The sequence below is a fragment of the Brachypodium distachyon genome, chromosome 1, assembly GCF_000005505.3.
Source record: "Brachypodium distachyon strain Bd21 chromosome 1, Brachypodium_distachyon_v3.0, whole genome shotgun sequence".
Taxonomy (NCBI): Eukaryota; Viridiplantae; Streptophyta; class Magnoliopsida; order Poales; family Poaceae; genus Brachypodium; species Brachypodium distachyon.
In genome coordinates this window covers 61,143,037-61,165,569 of record NC_016131.3, presented here as the reverse complement: position 1 = coordinate 61,165,569, position 22,533 = coordinate 61,143,037, and the positions used below count along the sequence as shown (strand labels likewise).

At 44.1% G+C, this 22,533-nt stretch overlaps 2 protein-coding genes across 3 annotated transcripts; both read left to right on the top strand.

Annotated features, from left to right (window-relative positions):
• The first annotated feature begins 1,518 nt into the window (after nt 1-1,518).
• On the top strand, nt 1,519-14,575 carry LOC100836065 (peptidyl-prolyl cis-trans isomerase PASTICCINO1). Of its 2 annotated transcripts, XM_003557779.4 has the most exons (20): nt 1,519-1,814; nt 2,061-2,145; nt 3,643-3,712; nt 4,247-4,344; nt 4,483-4,605; nt 5,974-6,006; nt 6,282-6,340; nt 8,077-8,158; nt 8,844-9,002; nt 9,654-9,711; nt 10,424-10,572; nt 11,064-11,161; nt 11,234-11,303; nt 11,742-11,801; nt 12,213-12,269; nt 13,065-13,133; nt 13,236-13,313; nt 13,720-13,821; nt 13,904-13,975; nt 14,046-14,575. In XM_003557779.4, the coding sequence occupies exons 1-20, from the start codon at nt 1,735-1,737 to the stop codon at nt 14,331-14,333; spliced, it is 1,890 nt and encodes a 629-aa protein (XP_003557827.1). In that variant the 5' UTR covers nt 1,519-1,734; the 3' UTR covers nt 14,334-14,575. The 2 variants fall into 2 exon arrangements, with proteins under 2 accessions (XP_003557827.1, XP_024312878.1); XM_024457110.1 differs by lacking the exons at nt 1,519-1,814; nt 2,061-2,145; nt 3,643-3,712 and adding an exon at nt 3,782-3,896.
• Nucleotides 14,576-17,823: 3,248 nt separating this feature from the next.
• Nucleotides 17,824-22,073, top strand: LOC100842616 (flavonoid 3',5'-hydroxylase 1). Its single transcript, XM_014897854.2, has 3 exons — nt 17,824-18,514; nt 18,594-18,882; nt 21,282-22,073. The coding sequence occupies exons 1-3, from the start codon at nt 17,889-17,891 to the stop codon at nt 21,912-21,914; spliced, it is 1,548 nt and encodes a 515-aa protein (XP_014753340.1). The 5' UTR covers nt 17,824-17,888; the 3' UTR covers nt 21,915-22,073.
• The last annotated feature ends 460 nt before the right edge of the window (nt 22,074-22,533 follow it).

The window sequence follows — 22,533 nt, the reverse complement described above, 5'->3', positions numbered from 1 at the left end:
GCGTGCACTCCATCGTCTTCCTCAACTTGTTCCTCACCTCCCTCCTCCATTCCGGGAACCTCCCGGCCGTGCGCTCCCAGTTTGACCAGTGCCCGTGGGAGGAGCAGCGAGCTAGCGAGGGAGGAGGCGGGGCAGGAAGGAGGATCTCAAGCGGGGCAGCACGGCGGAGAGGATTCCTAGAGAGAAGTCACGTAGAGAGGGATGAGAGAGCAGCGTGGGAGTGGGAGAGATCGATGGGGAGAGGATAAACAGAGCCAGAGATACTAGAGCAAAAAGGAGACATGTGGTACAAATCTGACGACGCGCAACGCGTTTGCGACGTAAGCGCAAGAGAAAAACGCTGATATCCTTCATCTTCCTTGGTGCTCTTTCAATCACCAACTCTTTCATGGATCATCAAATGCTACATCACAAACATGGAGTCACGTCACACCCAAAACCGTGACACACAAACTCCATCTTGTTGCTTGAAGAAGGCATCTTCTTTGCCGCTCGATTGGCGTGGACATTAATTGCAGACGGGGACTTGACTAACGCTGAGCTGAGCTGCGACACTCCCATGATAGTGGCCATCATTGAGGTGCCATACGGGAGCATATTGCTGCTGCAATTCCTGTTAGACTGGCCGACAATAAGTGGGGCACTATTTTATAGAATTCACCGAAAGAAAACAATGCATGGATCAAATCACCAACAGAAAAGCTCCAGATTTGGAACTCCTGCGACTACAACGAATTGCAAGAGAAGCAAAAAGATCGAAGAGAAGCACGTGTAAGGAGAAAAAGCATGGTCGGACACTGAGATATTTTATGTTTATTTTTAGGACAAGAGAACTAAGCCCTCTTCGGACTCTCTCATGTTACCAACATTTGCAACCATCCGACCCTGCACCCAGGTGAAATATGGCCGTCCAATTGTGGATCTTTGTCCTATAGAGCAGCTGCTTACGTAGAAAAATGTAAACTTTCTGGTTAATCGAATCGAGTGAGCCAAGCAGGCAGGCTTATCGCTAGAGCCAAATGCTGGACTTTCGGTGATGTACCAATCAGAACTGCTTCCTAAAAACAAATAGAAAAATAGGAGAGTGCGTTTTTCGTAAGATTCAAACTCTTTAGAAAGAATCAACTAAGATTTGACATATTTACCATCGTACATCGCATTTAATGCTAACAAATCATTTACAGTAAAATAAAAAAAACACAACATATCACATGTGTTATTCGCTAAATGGCATGGAAGGTCAATGCCGGCTCCATTATTACGGATGGCCTAAATGATGAGCATGCGCGCTGGTGTGGCGCTTGGGGGCGACTTGAAAGGAAAATGCACTCTGTAACAGTCTAACAGACAAATGGATATGAGGATGGGCTCAAGTTAGGTGGGACCATCGATGCCGAATCCAACGGCTCCGCAGATTTGCTGTGATACGTTGTCGGCTCCGTGAGCTGTTGGCCCGTGAAGGGGGAGGCCCAGGGGCCCGTGGGCGTGAGGGAGCGCGTCTCCTCCTTGGACTCTCCGCCTCCCGTTGACGAGTCGGAGGTGATTCGCCTTCTCCCAGTGTCCAAGTCCAACCCGTGTTGGAGCCTAGTCTAGGTGGGCACCGCTGCTCCTACCGCAACGGCTCAACTGCTCCCAGTTCCGCCATTAAACACACAGCGGAGATCGATCGATCGACCCCCGCACCAGCGCATCTCGAAGCCGTCCGCGAGCCCCTCTGTTCCAGAAGCTCCAGCCATGTCGCAGTACGACGCCGGCGACCTCCCGCCGGCTCCCGAGAAGAAGAAATCGCCCGCCGAGGAGGCGGCCGAGAAGAGGTCAGCACTATTCCCACCCCTCCCCGTCCGCTCCCTGTGGCAATTAGGAAGGATAGAGAATCTACGGCGAGAAGTCAGGAACTGACGCGAGAGAATTTGCTGGAAAGACTGTCGAGCGAAATTTGTTGGACGACGGTTTTAGTGTTTTTTCGGCGACAGTTTTTTTCTTCTTCGTTGATTTAGCTACTTGGTACTAATGGAGAAGGTTACAAATGGCTTTTATTCACGCCATGTTCGTGCCCGCAGGAGGGAGAAGCTTACTCCTGGGAGTTTGATGAAGGCGGTTATCCGGTCAGGCAGCGGCGACTTGACCCCTGCAGACGGACATCAGGTCAGAACCAGTTTCCACCCTTTGTCTCAAAGCTATATTTTCTGCAAAAATGTTGTGACATAGGGTGTCCTGCATCAAACTCTACATTCTTACGTTCCTTGGACTTTGCGGATTCATAATGCCCTTAAGAGATCAGCCGCTGCTGTTTGTCCAAGTTATGAACACTTGAAAGAAGTACATTGAATTGAAAAGTGAGAATCTAGTAACGATTGCCCGGAATGATGTGATGACTTATGCATGTTCATTGAGGCTAAAGTTTGTGACATTGGGAGGGCTGGCTGGGTTACAACTTTATGGATTTTCCAGTGAGGACTATCTCTACTTTTACATCGTGGAAAGGTGGCCATGACAAAATATCGGTGTTATGTGGAAAAATTTCCTAGGGATGGTTTCCATGAAGTGTTTTAACTCGATGCTCGCTCATCTGTCTACGTCTATCAGGCCCGCTGATTTGGCTGCTAGGTGCAGTCATTTGAAGATGGTAGCGAGTGATCTGCTTACCTGATATGTATGACGATTTAGTAATAGGCTTTGTAATGCATGATCAGGTTGTGTGCCTGCAGTGAGATGAACTTTTGTGATAGCTCTTATTAATAAATTGTCATGGCTGTGTGCATTGATGTTCTATCAATGCAGAGTCCAGGGGTACCACCTCCTTAAAAAAATGATATTTTGAGATTCAAACTGACTGCTTCCATTGAAAAGTTGTACTTGTGAGCCTAAAAAGGTAATGCAAGCATAATTTATTCATTTACTAATTTGAAGCAACCACACACATAAGTTTATTATTTTACAAGTGTTCTGGCTGTCGTAGTAAAGAATGAGATTATGTAGGAGGAATTACCTATCTTTTTCTAAGGAATGACATCGGGGACTTGAATCCAAGGCCTCAACAGTCACAGCATTGTGTTTTACCACTCTGTCGCATGATTAGCATAATGAAAACACAGCAAATGTGTTCTTGTTTTCGGAACAGCGCACTGTCTATATCGTTGGTTTTCTTCTCTCTCTTTTTTGGTAATGTGGATGCCTCAAGAAAAATGTGCGTAGTAGATGTTTTTTCTCTATCTTAGTAAGGTGGTTCTTTCCGAATGGTGCACTTGTAATGTTAGTGTTGAATAATTAAGAAGTCCTTTCATTCTAGTTGATTTGAGTGCATCATCGGTTTGTACAATATCCATCAATTCATTCAAAAAAGATGGTATTTATGGGTCAAATTTTGAGGTGCTATTGATCATTCAATTATTTCTCAAAGGTAGTCTGCTGGGCCTGCTAGCACATCCTGGGTACAGGCGTACAGCTATGCCCTAAGGTCCTGAAATTCTTCCAGCATATAGGATGCTGTGATTTACTATGCTGATTTTACATTTTTCTGCCCCTGATAATGGCTGTCTCGACCATCATTAGACAATATCATATCACTTTTTTTTATAGCAGAGAGCCAGAGACGGGCACATCTGGCGGTCAAAACCTTTGCTCATTCTAGTCATTTTGCAGGTCGTTCTTCATTGCACTACTCGAACGATGGATGGCATTGTTGTCAATTCTACAAGAAGGGAGCATGGAGGTGATTAGGCAACATTTTCAGCACTTAACACTACATATTTACCATATTTTAGTTTTCAAACACCATGTGGATGCTTTGGACTCGACATGTTCTTTCCAACATCATGCGCATGCTTTGGACTGGACTCAACATGGTCTTATCTTCTTCATAGAAGTTTGGTGCTACAAGCCTACAATGCAGAGAGGTGTATTCAGTTTGTTCATGTGTTACAAGTCTTTACAGATTTTCAGTCTTTATTGTAGTGTCAGTGTCTTCTTAGCAGCTGAAATTTGAATGTTTGTGCATGGTCCAAACAATGGGAAAATAAGTTCAATGCTAATTCTCCTACAAAAGCACTTACAGTATGCTTCCTTTCATCCTCCAGAACAACACATTAGATGTGATAACGATGTAGTCTTTTGTGAGATTTTTGTATTTTGTGTTCACTGTTACATGAATGTATCAGCAGTGATATCATTGTCTGGTTTGTTTATGTAGTCAGCCGGTCAGCCCAGGGTACTGGGGTGTAATCATTGTTTTTTTTTATTATAACAGGTAAAGGAATACCACTCAGATTTGTGTTAGGGAAGAGCAAAATGATTCTTGGCTTTGCTGAAGGCTTTCCAACAATGCTGAAGGGTGAAATTGCTATGGTATTTCTGTTAAATAGGATGGTAGTCGTAAATTTTAGTGAATTAAGGAACAGCCTTGTACTAATGAGCCTGTACTCATTTGAGAATGCAACGATTCAGAATACACATGTCACAATATGCAAACACCTATCTTTTCAGTTCAAAATGGAGCCGCAAATACACTATGCGGAGGATGATTGTCCAGTCACAGCTCCAAATGGCTTCCCAAAGGACGCTGAACTTCAATTTGAGATTGAGATGTTGGACTTCTTTAAAGCCAAGGTTAGTCATGTTGGCTTGAGTTTGAGCTGCTGTACAGTTTAATTTTCTAATTCTGAATCGATTGTTTTTTATGTGATATGGCTTCAAATTAAGACTCTGTGCCCAACACAATAGTCATCTCATCCAGATTTTGGATTGCGTAATCATGCGATTTCACATGTCATCCTCGAAACCCAAATAACCATCATGGATTCATGGGTATGGTTGGGTAAGAGTCCGATGACCACGGCAGTGTGCTTGCCCTCATCTAGTCACTGGTAAATCCGTTCCGTGCCATGGTAAAGGCTAAAAGGCCTATTGGGTTAGTGAGGGAGAGATTAGAAAAGCCTTTCTTATTCTTTGCTGGTCCCTCCAAGCAATAGACTCCCTTGCTAAAAAAGACCATACGAATGATAAAAACTAACTACGGGATATGAAACTAATCAAATTACATGATATGTACGCTGGCTAATGCAACTAATAAACCCTCATATATGCTAGCCGATGCAGTTTCTGAATAATGAGATCATGTATCCTCTCCTATTGTTGTGTGCACCATTGCCGTACTGATAACATTCATGGTTGTTGATTATTTATGTTACCAACTTACCATCTAGGTTGTTGGTTCAATAATCTTTTTCGAGAACATGCAGGAGAACTGCATATAATTATTGTAAGAAGGCTAAAACAGCTACAACGACCGCCAAAAGGCAAAACGACCCTAAGCCCCTCAAGTGCTTTGGCCTGCAAACTGTGTCCCAATTAACTAAGCAATGACCGCTGTTGGCAGCGTTTGTAACCTTCCATAATAAGCTCCTTCTCAGTTTATTAATTGTCGTAATTACCCAAGCTGGAGGATCAAGAACCAGTAGATGGTGAATCGGCAGAGCGGAGTGGATAGTTGCGAACAACACCAGTCTGCTTCCGTGCAAGAGCATCTTAGCTTTCCTGCCAGCTAATCTAGCACAAACTTTCTCTCACATTTCATTATAATCTTTCCTTTTGGCTTCGTAATGCTGAGTGGAAGACCCAAATACTTGACCGGAAAAGTTGGGTAACTTGGCACTGAAGATCGTCGATGATCGATGCCAAAGGATCATCATCACACTGATTTGGAGTAACCAAGCTCTTGATAAGATTGCATTTCAGTCCTGAAGCATTTCCAAATAAATCAACAATACCCTGGGTGCTGTTTAAAAGAACACGGATGGTGGCATATGACAGTATCATGGATAGTCAGGAGCACCATTTGCTTCCAATTTCCGAAACTTAAGAACCTCAAAGAGAAATGACTAACCACCATGTTGAAGAAGCGCCAATGATTACTTAAGCACATCATTTTTTTGCTGTGTTTGCATTAATTACTAACTCTTGTTTTCTCTCTTTCAGGTCGTGGCTGAGGATTTAGGTGTTGTAAAGAAGGTAAACAGACTTGCTATTGTAGCAAATATGTTCATTTTTCTGCAGTTACGATTTTGAATTCTTATTTTGTCTATGCTTGGAGTATCTGTTTAGATAATTCTGGTGCTTTGCAAACTTAGCACAGTAAAAGGATTCATATATTATTTTCTGGATTTTGTCAGATGTTATTGGTATCATCTACTGCCATAGTAGACTTACCTTTTGTTGGTTGTGTAGTAAGAGATCAAGTAAATAAGCGTTGTGGTAAACTTACCATTGTTCTTTGAATGTGGCAGATAGTCGAGGAAGGCAAGGGATGGGAAACACCTAGAGAACCATATGAAGTGACAGCTCGGTAAATATTTATCTTAATGCAAATTCAGGTCTTTCTTCGTGGCTGTTACTTTATCTTTGTGCTTAAATGCTAGCCAGAATTGACATCTGTAATTTGGTTACTGGAAAATCGAAATGGGATAATTGCAATTGGTGATGCGCACACGTCATGCCTAATTTCACAGAAAGGAAAGGAAGAGTTACACGCTAAGTTGCATTTGATCAACTGACATTAATTTCTGTTTATCGCACCACCGAGACAATGAACCACCTTCTCGTCGACAGCATCTTCTCAATTCTCATGATAAGTTTGGTTCAAGTATCTGTCATGGATAAGATCCACGGCACCACCTCCAGCCGCTGGAGAAGACTTTGCCCGCTGGTGGAAAACGATTGTTGTGGCACCCTATGCTGATGCACTGGAGCAATTTCGAAGCAAAGGAACACGCGTATTTTTCCGCAATGATACCCTAGTCGTATTCGGTCTCGTAGAGACGATCAAGTCAGAGGTAAACTCTTGGGGCACAGCAGGTGCAAAGAAGTTGCAACTGCTCCTGCCCAATGGTTAGAGCAGGGCTCCTTTTGTTTTATCAACTTTAGCCTACTTTTTTTTAGAAGGTGCAAAGAAGTTGCAACTGCTCCTGCCCAATGGTTAGAGTAGGGCTCCTTTTGTTTTATCAACTTCAGCCTACTTTTTTTTGAGAAAAATGCAAAGGCACTTGTGTTTCATTTCGTCGGGAAGGCAGAGAAAAATTCACAAGCCTTGATTGAGGCTGGGTACACCATATGGAAATAAAACTCGACAAGTAAAAGGATTCAAATTAGTGGACACCTATGATCAAGGAAGGAGTACCCTTAGACCTAAAGCCCCCGCTCTAGCCCAGGGTGTTGCCTTCTCCATGATTCTAGCCAACAGCGAAGGAATGCACGGCCTGGCCTTCTCAAACGTGCATTTGTTTTTTTTTTCTGCTAGAACAAACATGCATTTGTTGTGCTGTTTCCACGGGAGGCGAGTCCCTTGCGCAGCCGTTTAGGGGTCCTTCGGTGGGCAGATGGCCGCCAGTCCGTAACCTTCTCACCTGGAGCCAGTATACTGTGAGGAGCTCTGACCCACGGGAGAATGTCAAACAACACCTGCTGCGGGAAAGGGCAGTCAACCAGCAAATGCTGAATTGTTTCCTGACAGTGGTCGCAAAGGAAGCAGCCCAGCTCATGTGGAAGTCCGCGACGTTCAAGCCTGTTGGCAGTCCAGTAGCGACCAAATGAGTGAGCCAAAAGAAAAACTTCATCTTGCGTGGTGTCCGTGATCTCCAGATCAGCTTCCAGTAGTCAGAGCGCAAAGCACCGTGAAAGGAGGCCTCATAGTCGTAGCAGGAGCATGCAGAATAAGTTCTGCTGGCGCTCCAACGCCAAAACAAGCTGTCAGGCTCAACCGAAAGCTGGATTCAGCTGTCAGGGATCACCTTCTCTGCTTGATAATAATGGTTACATGCTTACATGATATCCCTTATATGGGGATAGCTAACTCTCAAAGTAATTCAATAGTACCAAAAGGAAACTAATCTAACAAATTTTAGAGAGATAACTAGCCGCGAATCACTGCTGCCTTGGCCCCTGGTGTCCCTCGGCTGTAAGACCATGACAATATCCTATTTCAACAGCTTGGTAAAAGATGCATTTATATATTCATTCTATGATGTTATTACTTCTTGGCTTCTTACGAAATTTAACTAGGGCGCATTTGTTTTTCATCTCCAGAATAACTGCAAGAACAGGAGATGGAAAAGAAATTCTTCACAGTAAAGAAGTTCCCTACTTCTTTACTTTGGGTAAATCTGAGGTGAGCGGAATTCTTGTTGCATGTTGTAGGAGAAAATGATATTAATTATGCATTTTTAAATACTTCTTTCATCGATGTGTGAAATGACACGAGACCAGATGTTTTACCCCAGAGCACCGTCCTTAGATTCAGCGTGAGTTCATGCTTGAGATTCCCATATTTTGTATCTCTACACTATGCTACACCGTGCTGTATGTGATGAACTAAACCATTTCTAGCATATACTAATCCATTTCCATGCATGATAGGAATTGAAGCAAACTCAGGATTTAGTGATAGTTGTATGGAACATTGACCATGTCCTAGATTAAGCAGCGCTGTAGATTTGGCTTTATTAAGGTGTGAAATGTGGGTGTGATACTGTTGTGGGGATCTGGTAGAAACAAATTTCCATTGTGACAGTCTGCTATATCTAATAGAATGTGAGATCTAGATATATTATGTACTTTCCTAAACACCTCCTTTCCAAGTTTGCATCTTCTTTGAGAACACATGGTGCTTACTGTACATATTAGTTGTGTATATTTGGCCCATCTAGTTTAGGTTTTGTCCGTGACACCCTTTGTGCAATGCAAACTCATTACCTGATTTTATTATTTAAAATGCACAAAAAGCTTATATGGTTCTCATTGATTTTCCTAACTTCTGTTTTTTATGCAATATCCTTTTTACTGTTTTAGTTTAGGTACCCAAAGGTCTGGAGATGGGAATTGGAACAATGGTACGCAAGGAAAAGGCAACGATTTATGTTAGCTGTACCTATTTAACAGAGTCCTCACTAATGCCACAAGTTGAAGGCCTTGAAGAAGTTCATTTTGAAGTTGAACTTGTTCAGTTTATTCAGGTACAGTCATAACTAGCTTTTAGATAAAGTCACCTGTATATCAGCGCCGTTATTAATATCTAATGGCATCAACTTATGTAATTGATATATTTCCAAAAACTTATGTAATTGATTAAAGGGTGACCATATACTCCTCACAGCTAACTGCTGAGAAACTGTCATCTTGTATTGTTAGCAGGCTTTTTTATGAACATGTTTTATCTCCATGGTCCTTGATATTTGGGTGGCTATTGTATTTACCTAAGAAATTGGGAAGCTCATGTTACTGGATAATGTTAAAACCAGAATCAGTGTGTGTTGTGATTTTTGGGTAGATTTAAAGAAGCAGAAAACTGGATGTTGATACTAAAATGATAGTGTGGTAAAAATAATTCCAAATATGGATGTCTGATATTTTTGTTGCAAAATAACTTGACTTGGTAAGGGATGGTAGAAACATGTAATCATAGTTTACTCCCATTTACCTGAATTGCCTTTACAAAAATTCACTGGTTCAGGTAGCTGGTAGTGTATATGCTGTATTCTATTTTGCTTTGAATTATCTGTTCGAAATTGCACCCTTCTTTTAGCTGCAGCTATGCCTACTGTAATACGAAGTGGCTTCTCCTTTTTATTGAAAGTCATGTTAACAACTTCCTGATGTACTATTAGGTGAGAGATATGCTTGGTGATGGCCGCCTCATAAAGCGCCGTGTAGTTGATGGAAGAGGTTGGTAACCTTGTAGCGTATTGCATCTTGATATGCACCTATGTCCCCTTTAATCTCAACACCATTGACCTTTGTAGTGTACCAAAATTTGTCTACCACAGGACTATACTAGAAATGCTGCTTCGGTTCTGATTTTACCTTTGATAACTAGGACATTTGTTTCTTTTGTCCTTTGGTTGCTGTGATACTTGTGCAAGATTTTAGGATATTTAAATACCTTTTTATCAGTTACAGAATTTCTGTGTTTTACTTTATTAGTAGAAAAGCCATTTAGTGGAGATATAGAACATGTGGACTGAGGTAAATAAATGTAATGGTACATTTCTTCTAAATAGCTTTTCTACTGTCATTTTAGATTTTTCCTATTTCTAGTTGTCCTGTTTTTTAAGGGCTTGTTGTCCTATTTTTACTAGAGAACTAATGGAGTTACTCATCTACATCATTTTTCGAAGTAATAGGGCTAAAACAAGGCTGAAATTTAGATTATGGGCAGACAAGAATGAAGTATTATGAAATTGGACAAACCCGTTTATTATTTGTTCTCTTATTTTTTACTCAAAAACGGCAAGTTTTTCAATAGGTAAATCTCACACATGTGGTCATTGTAGATTTCTGATCTTGATGGGGTACATGGTGTTTTCATTTGCTGTTTCTATAATACTACATGTCACACTTACTTATTCTACTCCTTTATTTCCCTAAACAATATCAGGTGAATTTCCTATGGACTGCCCTCTTCATGATAGCTTGTTGAGAGTACATTATAAGGGAATGCTCCTTGATGAACCAAAGTCGGTATTTTATGATACACAAATTGATAATGATGGTGAACCATTGGAGTTCTGTTCCGGCGAAGGGCTGGTAAACATATATCTTTATTTTTATCTCCACATAATGATAAATTAATGTTACTTTGATTAAATCTTCTATCAGAGTGTACAAATGGACAACAAATATAATCCTGACCATTTTGTTTCAACCACATAATCCTTTAAGTCCTAACTACTGTTCAAATTTTCTAAGTGTCACTTGAGTTTCTTAATGAGATAAGGACTTGCAATTCAGAAATTGACCTATAAATTTTGTGTATGCTACTAGTCTTAACTCTTAGTAGGACTTCAGGGCTTCGCTTCCTTTTTGATGGCTCTATACTTATTGTCCTCTCTTAGAACTATCACATATTTACTCTGAGATAAAAGAGAGAAAATGAGACTCTAATATCACATAATTATACTTTGGTGTAATTATTTCCCTCTTTTAGAACTTCACATATCTCTTTAATGTTAAATACTACTTAACAATGCTTTCATTTTCAAGTAAAGAGTAACATATGTTTTGATGCACTATCATAGGTTCCTGAAGGCTTTGAAATGTGTGTTCGACTAATGCTTCCTGGTGAAAAATCTGTTGTCACCTGCCCTCCAGATTTTGCATACGATAAATTCCCAAGGTTGTATCAACCTTTATATTAGAATCATTTTTTTTAACGGACTTTCTGAATAATCTGGTATGGCTGCAACAGACCAGCGAATGTTCCTGAAGGAGCTCATGTTCGATGGGAAATTGAACTACTTGGATTTGAAGTTCCCAAGGTAGCAAACTCAGATGATAGTACCATTGTGTGCACTTCTTTGGATCAGACGTGGCTTAATTGTTGTTTTTTTACCCTCACCAATTCTGTTGAGCAATACTTGTTTTGGATTATAGTCTTCATGATTATTATGAGTTTGTGATTGCATGGACTACAACCGTTTCTATTGGTGATTATTGTCTCTTGATTTATCTGTAATTTATTTTTATGTTGAATAGCAAAAGAAGGTAATGTAAAGTGTTGCTTGTGTTGTGTATGCGCTCACGATAAATGTTAATGGTTAGTCTTACTTTTTGAGCTTTTTCATAACTAACTTAAATGTCGCATATGACATTATTCATATTGTCTATATTATGTATTTTCTCTTTGATTATGCTTCTCATATGATTTTTACTAGTGCTTTTTCTTTTTTCTCATCCATGATCTTAATCTTATGTAGGATTGGACTGGTTTAACCTTCAAAGAAATCATGGAAGAGGCAGACAAAATAAAGAACACGGTATGCCGCCAGATTTGCATTATTTTTAAACTTGCCATTTTGTATCCCGGCAAGCCAACCGTAGATATGTTTTTGCAGAAAATAGGTATACAAAATAAACCATGAGAAACTCAAGAAAATTACTCTTTCTGTTATGTGAACATTTGGTAGTGCAACATGTTAAATGGATTGCAAGCAACTAGCAAGTGTCCTGCAAGCCTGAAGAGGGTCAAGTGGTTTATGATGTTATTAAATGTATAAGCATATGAGAATCCAGAATTTTTTTTGGGCTATCAGCTGAGTCTAGTTTTATATTGATTTTGAGACCTTTTTAGTAGTTTCGAGCCTACATGCAATGAGTTCTTAGCTCCTACCTATTTGATTATCATTATGCATTTAAACAACTGACTTTCAAGAGAAACTCTGTATCAGGGTAACCGACTATTTAAAGAAGGGAAATTTGAACTTGCAAAGGCGAAATATGAGAAGGTATGCCCTCCACAGGAACTTGAACTGTTATGCCATAAATCGACGTGTTTCATAATTGAATTACCACTATTTATCATATATGTCAGTGAAGGTGCATATCTTTGCTCCTATAAAAATTTCAATTGGTGGCGGTCCGTCACCTTCAGACTGCACCACCTGTTGATTTGGCACAAAGCATTGAGATGGGAACAAATATATTATTTGATATGGGACAATAAATGATGGTACAATGTTCTTCTTAAGGATGCAGTGTATCTTTTGAGTACATGGTGACACACCGGTATTGTGCTAGCTTGTTACATTTCGAAATTGATCTGGATATGTGCATCTTTCCTGCAATTATTAACACTCTCTCTTAACATGGTTACCCACATAGTTTCATCCTATGTACTGGGGTTCTAGTTCCTGTTTGGGAAGATTTTACTAGGATATGGCCAGGAGTAGTAACCAGTCTAATCCTCGTTTATATTAATTCCCTTTGGTTTTTATCCAAGTTCAAAGTCCAATAACATATAAGCACAAGCAAAGTTAGCTAAAAATAGGCCAAAATAGTATGTGCTAAGCGAACCATTACCCACCAGGAGAACCAATTGCCCAATCCTTTTTGTCCTTTCTGCATTTTGTTTTGATGCTCTGTCTGTTCATTGAGACAGCACAACTAGTATGCAATTTACTGTCCATGGAAATGATATACCAAAACTTAGTTGATAAGAAGTTGCTGAGATGTCAAACAAGCCATCCCAGAAGCTCTTTTAACATTTTGCTGATTTGGTTCCACTATATCCATGGATGCAGTTGCTTAGGGAGTATAACCACGTGCATCCACAAGATGATGAAGAGGGGAAAATCTTTGCCAATTCAAGAGTACTCTTATTCAGCTCTTATTCTGCTATGGACCATTTGACGGATCATTTTTCACTTGTTATTTTCTGATAATATGTTGAACCTTCTGTGTTACAAATGCAGAGTTCTCTACATCTAAATGTAGCTGCGTGCTACCAGAAGATGGGTGAGTACAGAAAGTCTATCGAAGCGTGCAATAAGGTAATTTTCCAAAAGGAACTTTGTTAGCTGCTCTTTATGGTCTATAGCTGATGATTTCGGTTTAGAGGCAAATAATTATCCTTGCTTAGTATAAACGATTGTTGCAGACCTACATGTAGGTGCTACCATGAGTCTTGTATATAATTATCCTTGTGGATTGAAACTTTGTACTTAACCTCCTGACCACCGCCAGTGTCGGAGCTTGAATTGCTCTGATGTTTTCCAAGTATGGCTAATTACTAACTAATAAAGGGGGGAAAAGATAGATCTGCCGTAGACCGCCACCTCGTATACATTGATCGAACAGCCTCTGCAGTATTTAGATATGATTTGCACAAGGTTCACATTACGATGGTTGGCACTTGAAGGCAATGGTAAGTGACACCACATTTATCTCTTTGAACAGGTGGTAGATTCAAATCCTGTACATGTGAAAGCTCTTTATCGCCGAGGAATGTCATACATGTTAGGTGGGGACTTTGATGATGCAAAGAAAGATTTTGAGAAGGTCAGTGACAAGATACTTCAGCAGAAACGTTTGGTTAGTAGAGCCCTGCTCTAAGCTGTATGTAACTGCATTGCTTCATTAGATGGTAACCGTTGACAAGTCCTCAGAGCCTGATGCTACAGCTGCACTTCTTAAGCTTAAACAGAAGGAACAGGTATGCAACAATACATGAGTAACTCGTTCCGTTCAAAATTTTGTAACTAAGAGTTGATGCATAAACAAAGGAAATTGAAAAGAAAGCAAGGAAGCAGTTCAAAGGACTATTTGACAAGAAACCGGGAGAGATTTCTGAAGTTGGTGCGGAACCAGCGGACGACAAGAATGTGAGTGACGTGGCAGGCTCCGAAGAGCCGGTGACAAGTGCTGATAGAGATGGAAGCAGAAAGCCTAGCCCTCGCGCAGAATCAGAGCATGCCTTTGAGGAAGAGAGGCCAGGACTTATTGGGCGTTTATGGCCTTCCGCTAGGCGGATTTTCTCCTCTCTTGGTCTGAACAGGTGCACAATACTCTGAGCAGGCGCAGGCATGCCACAATTGCGACAACCAGAAACATAACGGCAAACAAGGAATTTTTCGGGATTTCTGACATACAGCTCTCATGTACACAAAATGACAATTAATCTTGAATTGCTTGACTTCATGTATGAACATAGTACCAATATACATATGTGCACTGATGATTGAGATGGACGAGAAATTGTGAGGAAGCACCGTTGTGGTGATACTGAAATTCCGTTCCATTTTTTCTCTGCTGATGATCATTTCTTGAAGCGACTTTCTTTTTTTCTTTTTCTTTTTTCTTTTGGCTTGTCGGTGCGCTGGAAAGGGTTGGTCCGGTTTGTAATGCTATCACTCACCACTTGGTGGTGTGATTGGTTTCGAGGAAGTGGCTGATACCCTCAGACACGACGTGGTGGAATCCGTTGTATAGTGGATTTGTATATGCTTGTGCTGGAGAGTGCCGCATTTGGTGTTTGACTCTTTGTATGGAGACTGGAGAGTGAGTCCGAGTCTCCGACTATGTTTATGCTTTGTGAAGCAAAACAGCCTGAGGCACTAGGGTGCAAGCAAAATGTTATGCTATCCTCTAAGCGGAGCAGTTTGGGCCATGGGCAAATTTATTATGGAGACCAAGGCTTTGGCTACGAAGCATCGATTTACCAGATGGTTACCGGACAAACTTAAATCAAATATTTCATTTCAAATTATTATGTGACAAGATGTTCTTCACCGCCAGTTCCCTGGTTCGGCTCCCACTCAATTCACTTTTTTGTGATAATATTTCAAACTTTTGCGAAAAAAATGCCTGATGGGGATTCGAACCAGTCACCTCCCCATGCAAACGGAAAACCCTACGGTTCACCGCTACGCCAGCAACTCGATAACTACCATAATGTGACACAAACTTATATATTCGTGCTTTAGGTGTTTGATTTGAATTAAAAAAAATCAAAACGGGTATTTTTTGCACGGTAAGACTATTTACCCTTAGGTAGGCGGTAAACGCGGTTACCGGGATAGTAACCAAAATTACCGCCCGGTAACTAAAACTTTGGTGGAGACAGACCGCCAGACTCTTCATTTCTCCAACGTGCTTTCCAATTTGCTTTAGTGTCGGCGGACTATGATGCGGCACCCCTTGGCGCTATGGTCAGAGAAGCAAAGTCTCTGTGCGTCCTTCATTGACTAAAAGTTTTGTTTTGCCCAAGGGGCTGCAATATGCCAGCGCATGTGTTGGCAGCGATAGGATCGTGCAGTGCTCGGGCTCAACACTTGGTGTGGCTTGACAACTTTCCGTCCGATGTATCCCGTCTGGTTATCGGTGATCTTGCCGTGTCTGCGAGTTAATAGAAATGGCTGCGTTCCTTTCAAAAAAAAATGTTGCAGAGGATCACTTTTGTCTGTTGATGCATCAACACACGGAGGCGTAACATGGTGGTTTTAGAAATGTGCAGACTGCGCCATCCATGCACATTTATAGTCCCCGCAGTATACTCGCATAGAGAGAACATGGCGGTTTTAGTAATGAGTGAGCAGGTGATCGAAATCGTTTTTTCTTATGAAACAACACAGCGTGCCACCCATTGCCAAAGAGGTTGAGAAAATCTCAACCTGGAAAAAAAAGCAATTGCAAAAGGAGATTGGGGGAAGAAGAAAAAAGGAAGCAAGCTAGAAAGCAAACAACAACTAACTAAGGAACATCATTGTTTGCAGAGAGAAGGTCCAAGTTGAGGGGCTTGTGTTTAGGAAGAGCGACATGCGTGTGTGTTGGCGATTTCGTCGGCTAACAAGGATGCATGGAACACAATTTTTCCCAGGTTCAGGGCCCTCGAAAGTAATACCCCTGCGTCCTGCTTGTCTGATTTGCTATTAATGGAGAGATTACAAGATTGCCGTGGAGGTTAGGGTGCGCAAATGAGATCTGGCGTGTACTCTATGAGATTGAGCCTCTATGAGAGATTGGATCTTTCCTCCCCGGCTCCTCCTCCTTGTCTTTTCAATAGGAGGTTAGGTCTCGGATGCAGAGTTTGGGTAGGTTACAATTTGTATTTAAATCTTAAGTCGGTTTCCTTATCTGTTCTTGTATTGAGCCGCAAGTTTAGGTACCCAGGCTTCAGGTAATGTAGTGATGGGCTTCTGTATGCATGGACCTCCAGCCGGGTTGCAGTGGGTATCCTCAATGTGAGGACCCGATTGGTTATAACCACGTCAATTCCTCTCCTTCCAGATATTCCATAGAATGAACAAGTAGAGAGCTGTGCCCCCCCCCCCCCTTCATCTCCACCTTCGAGTGACGTTCCACAGTCTTTGAAGGTGCATCCCAAGTCGCCAGACTGAAAAAATTCATGCGAAACCTCCGGCCGACACCCTCCTGGACACTAACGCGCAAAGTTGCACACAACGCGTAGATGAAATGCGGTCTCGGGCATGTTGGGGCAATGCTCGGGCACATCAGATGTTGGAATTCTGTCATGCACAAGCAACCAATCAAAGAACTTGCATTTTTTCGACGTTCGACAGTTCCGAAACATCTTCTTGTAAGGTTGCCTCACAAGACCGTGAAATTGAGCGGAGTAGACACCGAGTTGTTGACCTTCGTAATTATGATCCCAGGTACAGAGTTGAGGACATGGATTGAAACAAATGTTTCCCTGGTGCCCACTTACCACTTTAACCTGATGCATAGCCTTATTAGACTCATAATCAGCATGAATTTTCTCTTTTATCGTGTGCATCAGGATTAGCCTACACAGCTCCGCGCTGGAAGAGATCCACAGACTGACGACACAGCGACTCCACCGAAAGCTCTCCTCTAATAGCTCCTAATCTAATTAGTACTACACCATTTATTTATCCACGCCATGAGCCGTGTTGTTAATTGATTCTACATGGACTATGACGCACCGGGTGGTTAAGCTCTCACCAAACCGTGACGGGGACACACCGTCGTCGCCTACGCATACGCAGATCGATGCATTATCACGCATGCATTTTCCTGACTAGTGTGGATTGCCCATCGCCCTCCTTCACCTACTCCCGTCAACACGTTCCTCGCCCGCCCAGTGTGCAACAAGTACAGAGCGCAACAAAACATGTGACCTCAATTCTGAACAGTCAACAGTAGCGCTCCACTCCACAGCTCGTACTCCATACCTCACAGGTCACAGCCCCAGGCAGGGTTCACCTTTTCGGATTGACCGCGCTTTCCGGCTTCACTGAAATACAGTAATCTTGCTTTTCAGTTCGACCAGAGGGCAACTTTTGCTTGATACTCTACGAAATAATGGAGTAAATTTGAGTCGTAGCCAGTCAACTTTGCGTGTGCCTTTTCAACAAAAGGGTGGTATATTACTACTAATGTCAAGCTGATGCCAATTACGTCTGGAAGACAACCATATGTTGTTACTTGTTAGCACTAACTAACTAAGAAATGGTATGGATAAGCTCCATCTTAAAAGAAAAGGAAACGGAGACGACGTTGGCCGACCCTATATATACCCATTAGCAACTGGATCCACTAGCTCCTTGAGCGTGCGCGTTCAGCTAGCCCCTTGAGCGTGCGCTGCCATGGAACTCGCCGCTCTGTGCACCGACCCGTTCGTGCTCTCCTGCACCTTCCTCTGCCTCTTACTCCACCTAGCGCTCCGCTCCCTCCACACCACCACCTCGGGCCGCCGGCCACACCCGCCGGGCCCGTCCGGCATCCCCGTCCTCGGCGCGCTGCCGCTCGTCGGCCCGGCCCCGCACACGGGCCTGGCGTCGCTGGCCCGGAAGCACGGCCCGGTCATGTACCTGAAGATGGGCACCTGCGGCGTGGTGGTGGCGTCGTCCCCGGGCGCCGCGCGGACGTTCCTCAAGGCGCTGGACGCCCGGTTCGCGAACCGGCCGGCGATGGCCAGCGCCGCGGACATCACGTACGGGTGCCAGAACATGGTGTTCGCCAACTACGGCGCCAAGTGGAAGCTGATGCGGAAGCTGTCCAGCGTGCACCTGCTCGGGCCACGCGCGCTGGCCGATTGGGCGCGCGTGCGCCGCGACGAGGCCGGGCGCGCCGTGCGCGGCATGGCGGAGTCGGCCCGGGCCGGGCGCCCCGTCGCCGTGGCCGAGCTGCTCGTGTGCGCGCTCGCCAACATCGTCGGCCAGATCACCGTCAGCAAGCGGGTCTTCGACGCCCAGGGCGACGAGTCCAACAGGTCGAATTAAATCCCCTTCTCCTGCATGCATGAAACTGCTATATGAAACTGACTGCATTTTGTGCGTGCGTGCGTGCAGCTACAAGGAGATGATCGTGTCGCTCCTGACCGGCACGGGCATGTTCAACATCAGCGACTTCGTGCCGGCGCTGTCGTGGCTGGACCTGCAGGGCGTGCAGGCCAAGCTGCGCCGGGTGCATAGCCAGTTCGACGGCCTCATCACCAAGCTGCTGGCGGAGCACGCCGCCACGGCGCACCAGCGCGCCCGCGAGGGCCGGCTGGACTTCGTCGATAAGCTCCGCGCCAGCAATGACCAAGACGAGGAAGGCGAGACCATCACCGAGGTCAACATCAAGGGCCTCATCTTCGTAAGCTCCACACTTCCACCTCAACAACTAAATGAGTAGTTAATTTCTTCATTTTCTTTAACTAATACCTGACCGGCCAGTAATCGATCAGAAATTTTTAGCAAGTGCATCGTCGGGACGTACGTGTGCATGACATGGGAACCACCAAACACGATCGAGTATTGTTGTCTAGCTAGCTTGGTGTTGCCACTGTACGTGGGGTACGTACGGCTTAGTGGAGTGGTTGGAGCGATAGAGAAAGAACGAGGCATGCGAACGCACTCGACCGGACAAACGTTGCTGGCTATGTTATGATGGTGCACTTGCAGTTCCAGGACGATCGAAACCAGCCGTGATAGCTGATGCTGTGATGGTTACTTTACCTTTTTCCTTTTCTTTCACCCCCAAAAAAGGTTGAAATCAGGGCCTCTCCGTCAGGCACACAACTATCTTTTATTGCTTTATTTGACAAGTGTAGAAACATGAATAGATCGATCGACAATCCAAAACTATCATGTTATACTTACAAGTCTGACGAAGTGAGTGACTATTATCAGAGCTGATAGCACGCCACCGCCCAACATTTAAATCCGAAGGCCATATCAAGGCATAACCGGTCAAGCAAGTTCTCACGGTGTACCATATGTGCATGGTCCAGAACCAGCCGCCACCGTCTTTTATCAACCCATTTTCGGGACAGTGATCGAAACAGTGAACTTGTCAGGCCTGACATCGCCGACACAAGCTAGAATCATCGACCAACATGCGTCCAGCAGCCGTCCTCCGACCAAGACCCCCTCACCCGAAGATCTAGCGTCCCCCAAAGGCATCCCCAAGCGGGAGAGTTAGCTGTCAGTGTCACCGCCGCTCAGTTCGAGAAATTTGGGTTTTCATCCAAGAACCTAGAGCAGGAGTGGTGGTTAAGTACCTTGATCACAACGCCTAAGGAAAAGTGGGATACGTCCATTCTCCATTGATGTCACCGCCGTCATGGTCATGGATTGACTAGCCGAGCAAGGGTTTCCCCGTTACGAAAACAGCACCGCCGAGTAACTGGTCCATCTCGACTAAAAGATACTTCACAGCAAGTTCAAATTTTACAAATTCGCAAGCCTAGGGCAGTACAAAGAAATCACCCGGACCAAGAGTACTCTCTCGGCGTCAGCCTAGGTCCCGCGCTCTGGCCATGTTCCAGAGTTTAACGGATTTCTTTTGTTCACATGGTACAGTGCTACTAGCTGACTATCCTTTGGCAGTGGCACTCATCAGTCGTCACGGAATTATTGGCAAATATTCTGTCCGTCTCATATTTAAGCGATTTTCTATTGCATGTATCTAGATACTTTTAGGCATAGATACATCTATGTTTGATAAATTTGAGTCACTTGATATCTGACGTGACTGTCATGATCGGAAGTTCATGTGTCTCGACTCTTGAACCACAAACCTAGCTAGACAGTGTGACCTCTATGCGCTATTGAGATGCTGACATTCATATATGGAGCATATAGCAAAACATCCCGGCCGTGTCTTGAAATTACCCTGTTTTGTGCACATGCCACGCACCACATACACACGCATACAGGTAAGTCTCGCACTTGCTACACACATTCCTTACGTTTAAATCTTCTATATCCAAATAATAGAACATCACTACAGTACTCGGTTTAGTCAGAAACTCGTATTTTTGTTCACAGCTATTCAGTGATAAATTTATATTTTTCACATGCATGCATGCTATTTTTCATCAATCTATCCCCACTACGTGAAGAATTTATCGTACAAATTCATTATATATTTCAATTTTGATACTTTTTCATTGCTACTTAATTTCACTTGCGTGTGTAAACTAAAAATTCCCGTAACAACGTGCGGTACATCATTTAGTTAAATTATTAATTTTCCTTTCTTTTTTCATCCAGGAACTAGACATGGTAGTACGAGTGTTACTTTTCTCACGACCAAACTTAATTGACGGATCGAAAGCACCCTTTTTGCCTGGAGACAAAATGAGTTGTGCGCGAAGGATATATTAATTTAATTTTCTGATGATTTCTCCAGAGCCGCAATCGTCGGTTGGTGCAGAGTAGCTAACTTAATCCTTTGATTTCTCTAGAAATGATGGGTACAGCCAGCCATAAACTGATGTTTACTGGAGTATATGCTCAGTGCTTAACATCAAACACGTCAAAAACAATACTGATGTTTACTGGAGTACATAAGTCGTTTTCGACGGATCAGTGTTAACCGAGAGCACCCACCAAACTGATGAGATTCTCAAGCAAACAAAGTTTACGTAACACAAGAGTTGACGATAACGTGCTTTTGTTACTTTGTTAATGCACTGTTACTGTACGTTTCTCGCAAGTCACAAGTTGATAACCATGGAACCCAATTTTGGTTGCTGAAAACCCGTGCAGGACATGTTCACGGCTGGGACGGACACGTCGTCGATCATCGTGGAGTGGGCGATGGCAGAGATGCTGAAGAACCCGTCCATCATGGCGCGTGCGCAGGAGGAGATGGACCGCGTCGTGGGCCGGGAGCGCCGCCTCGAGGAGTCCGACATCGCCAACCTCCCGTACCTCCAGGCCGTCTGCAAGGAGGCCATGCGGCTGCACCCGTCGACGCCGCTCAGCCTGCCGCACTTCTCCTTCGAGGAGTGCGAGGTGGACGGCTACCGCGTCCCCGCCAACACGCGCCTCCTCATCAACATCTGGGCCATCGGACGGGACCCGTCGGCGTGGGAGGAACCACTGGAGTTCCGGCCCGAGCGGTTCCTGCCGTCCGGCCCCGCGGCCAAGGTCGACCCGATGGGGAACAACTTCGAGCTCATCCCGTTCGGTGCCGGGCGGAGGATCTGCGCCGGGAAGCTGGCCGGGATGCTGTTCGTGCAGTACTTCCTGGGCACGCTGGTGCAGGGGTTTGATTGGCGCCTGCCGGACGGCGAGGAGAAGGTGGACATGGGCGAGACGTTCGGGCTGGCGCTGCCCAAGGCCGTGCCGCTCCGGGCCTTGGTCACCCCAAGGCTCGTGCCGGATGCTTATGCTTGATCTCCATGCTTGATGTGCATGCGTGGACACCGATGTACGTTTAATTACCTGGTTTCCGAACATGCGAGTTGACTTTCTCTTGTGCATTTTTCATACTTTTTTTTGTGCATTTTTCATACGGAAAGAAGGAAGAAAATAGTGTTGCTCATTTTGGGTCAAGGCGGAGGGTTATCAGGAACTCGATCGGTCCAGGGCGAGGTCAACGCTTTTCCGTCGCTGCGCCGCCAAGCTCAGCATCTGCGCGAGACGACTGCAGAGCTGTAGTGACCGCCTGATTGGAAATGTTAAATTGCAAATCCCTATTGCTTCCCAAGTTAATAGTTATCCTTCGGCTGGATGTATGTTGCCATGGAAACGCGTCTCCTGTCGCCCGTCGAGCGCTCTTTGTGAGGTGCGTCCTGAAACGCAACCTCCTCGACGCCAATACCAGTGCAGGGGCCCCCGGCGCACCGTGGAAAGGCAGCCTGGGGAGGTGGACAGAGGAGGAGGGGGCAGGTTTTTAAAGGGAATACGACTGGTCAGCTTCCTTTATCGGTTCGGAAGAGCATCAGTCGTGGCGGCGGAGTAGATGCTTCAGATGAACGTCGGGAGAGAAGAGGAAACAGCAACTGGGAGAAGA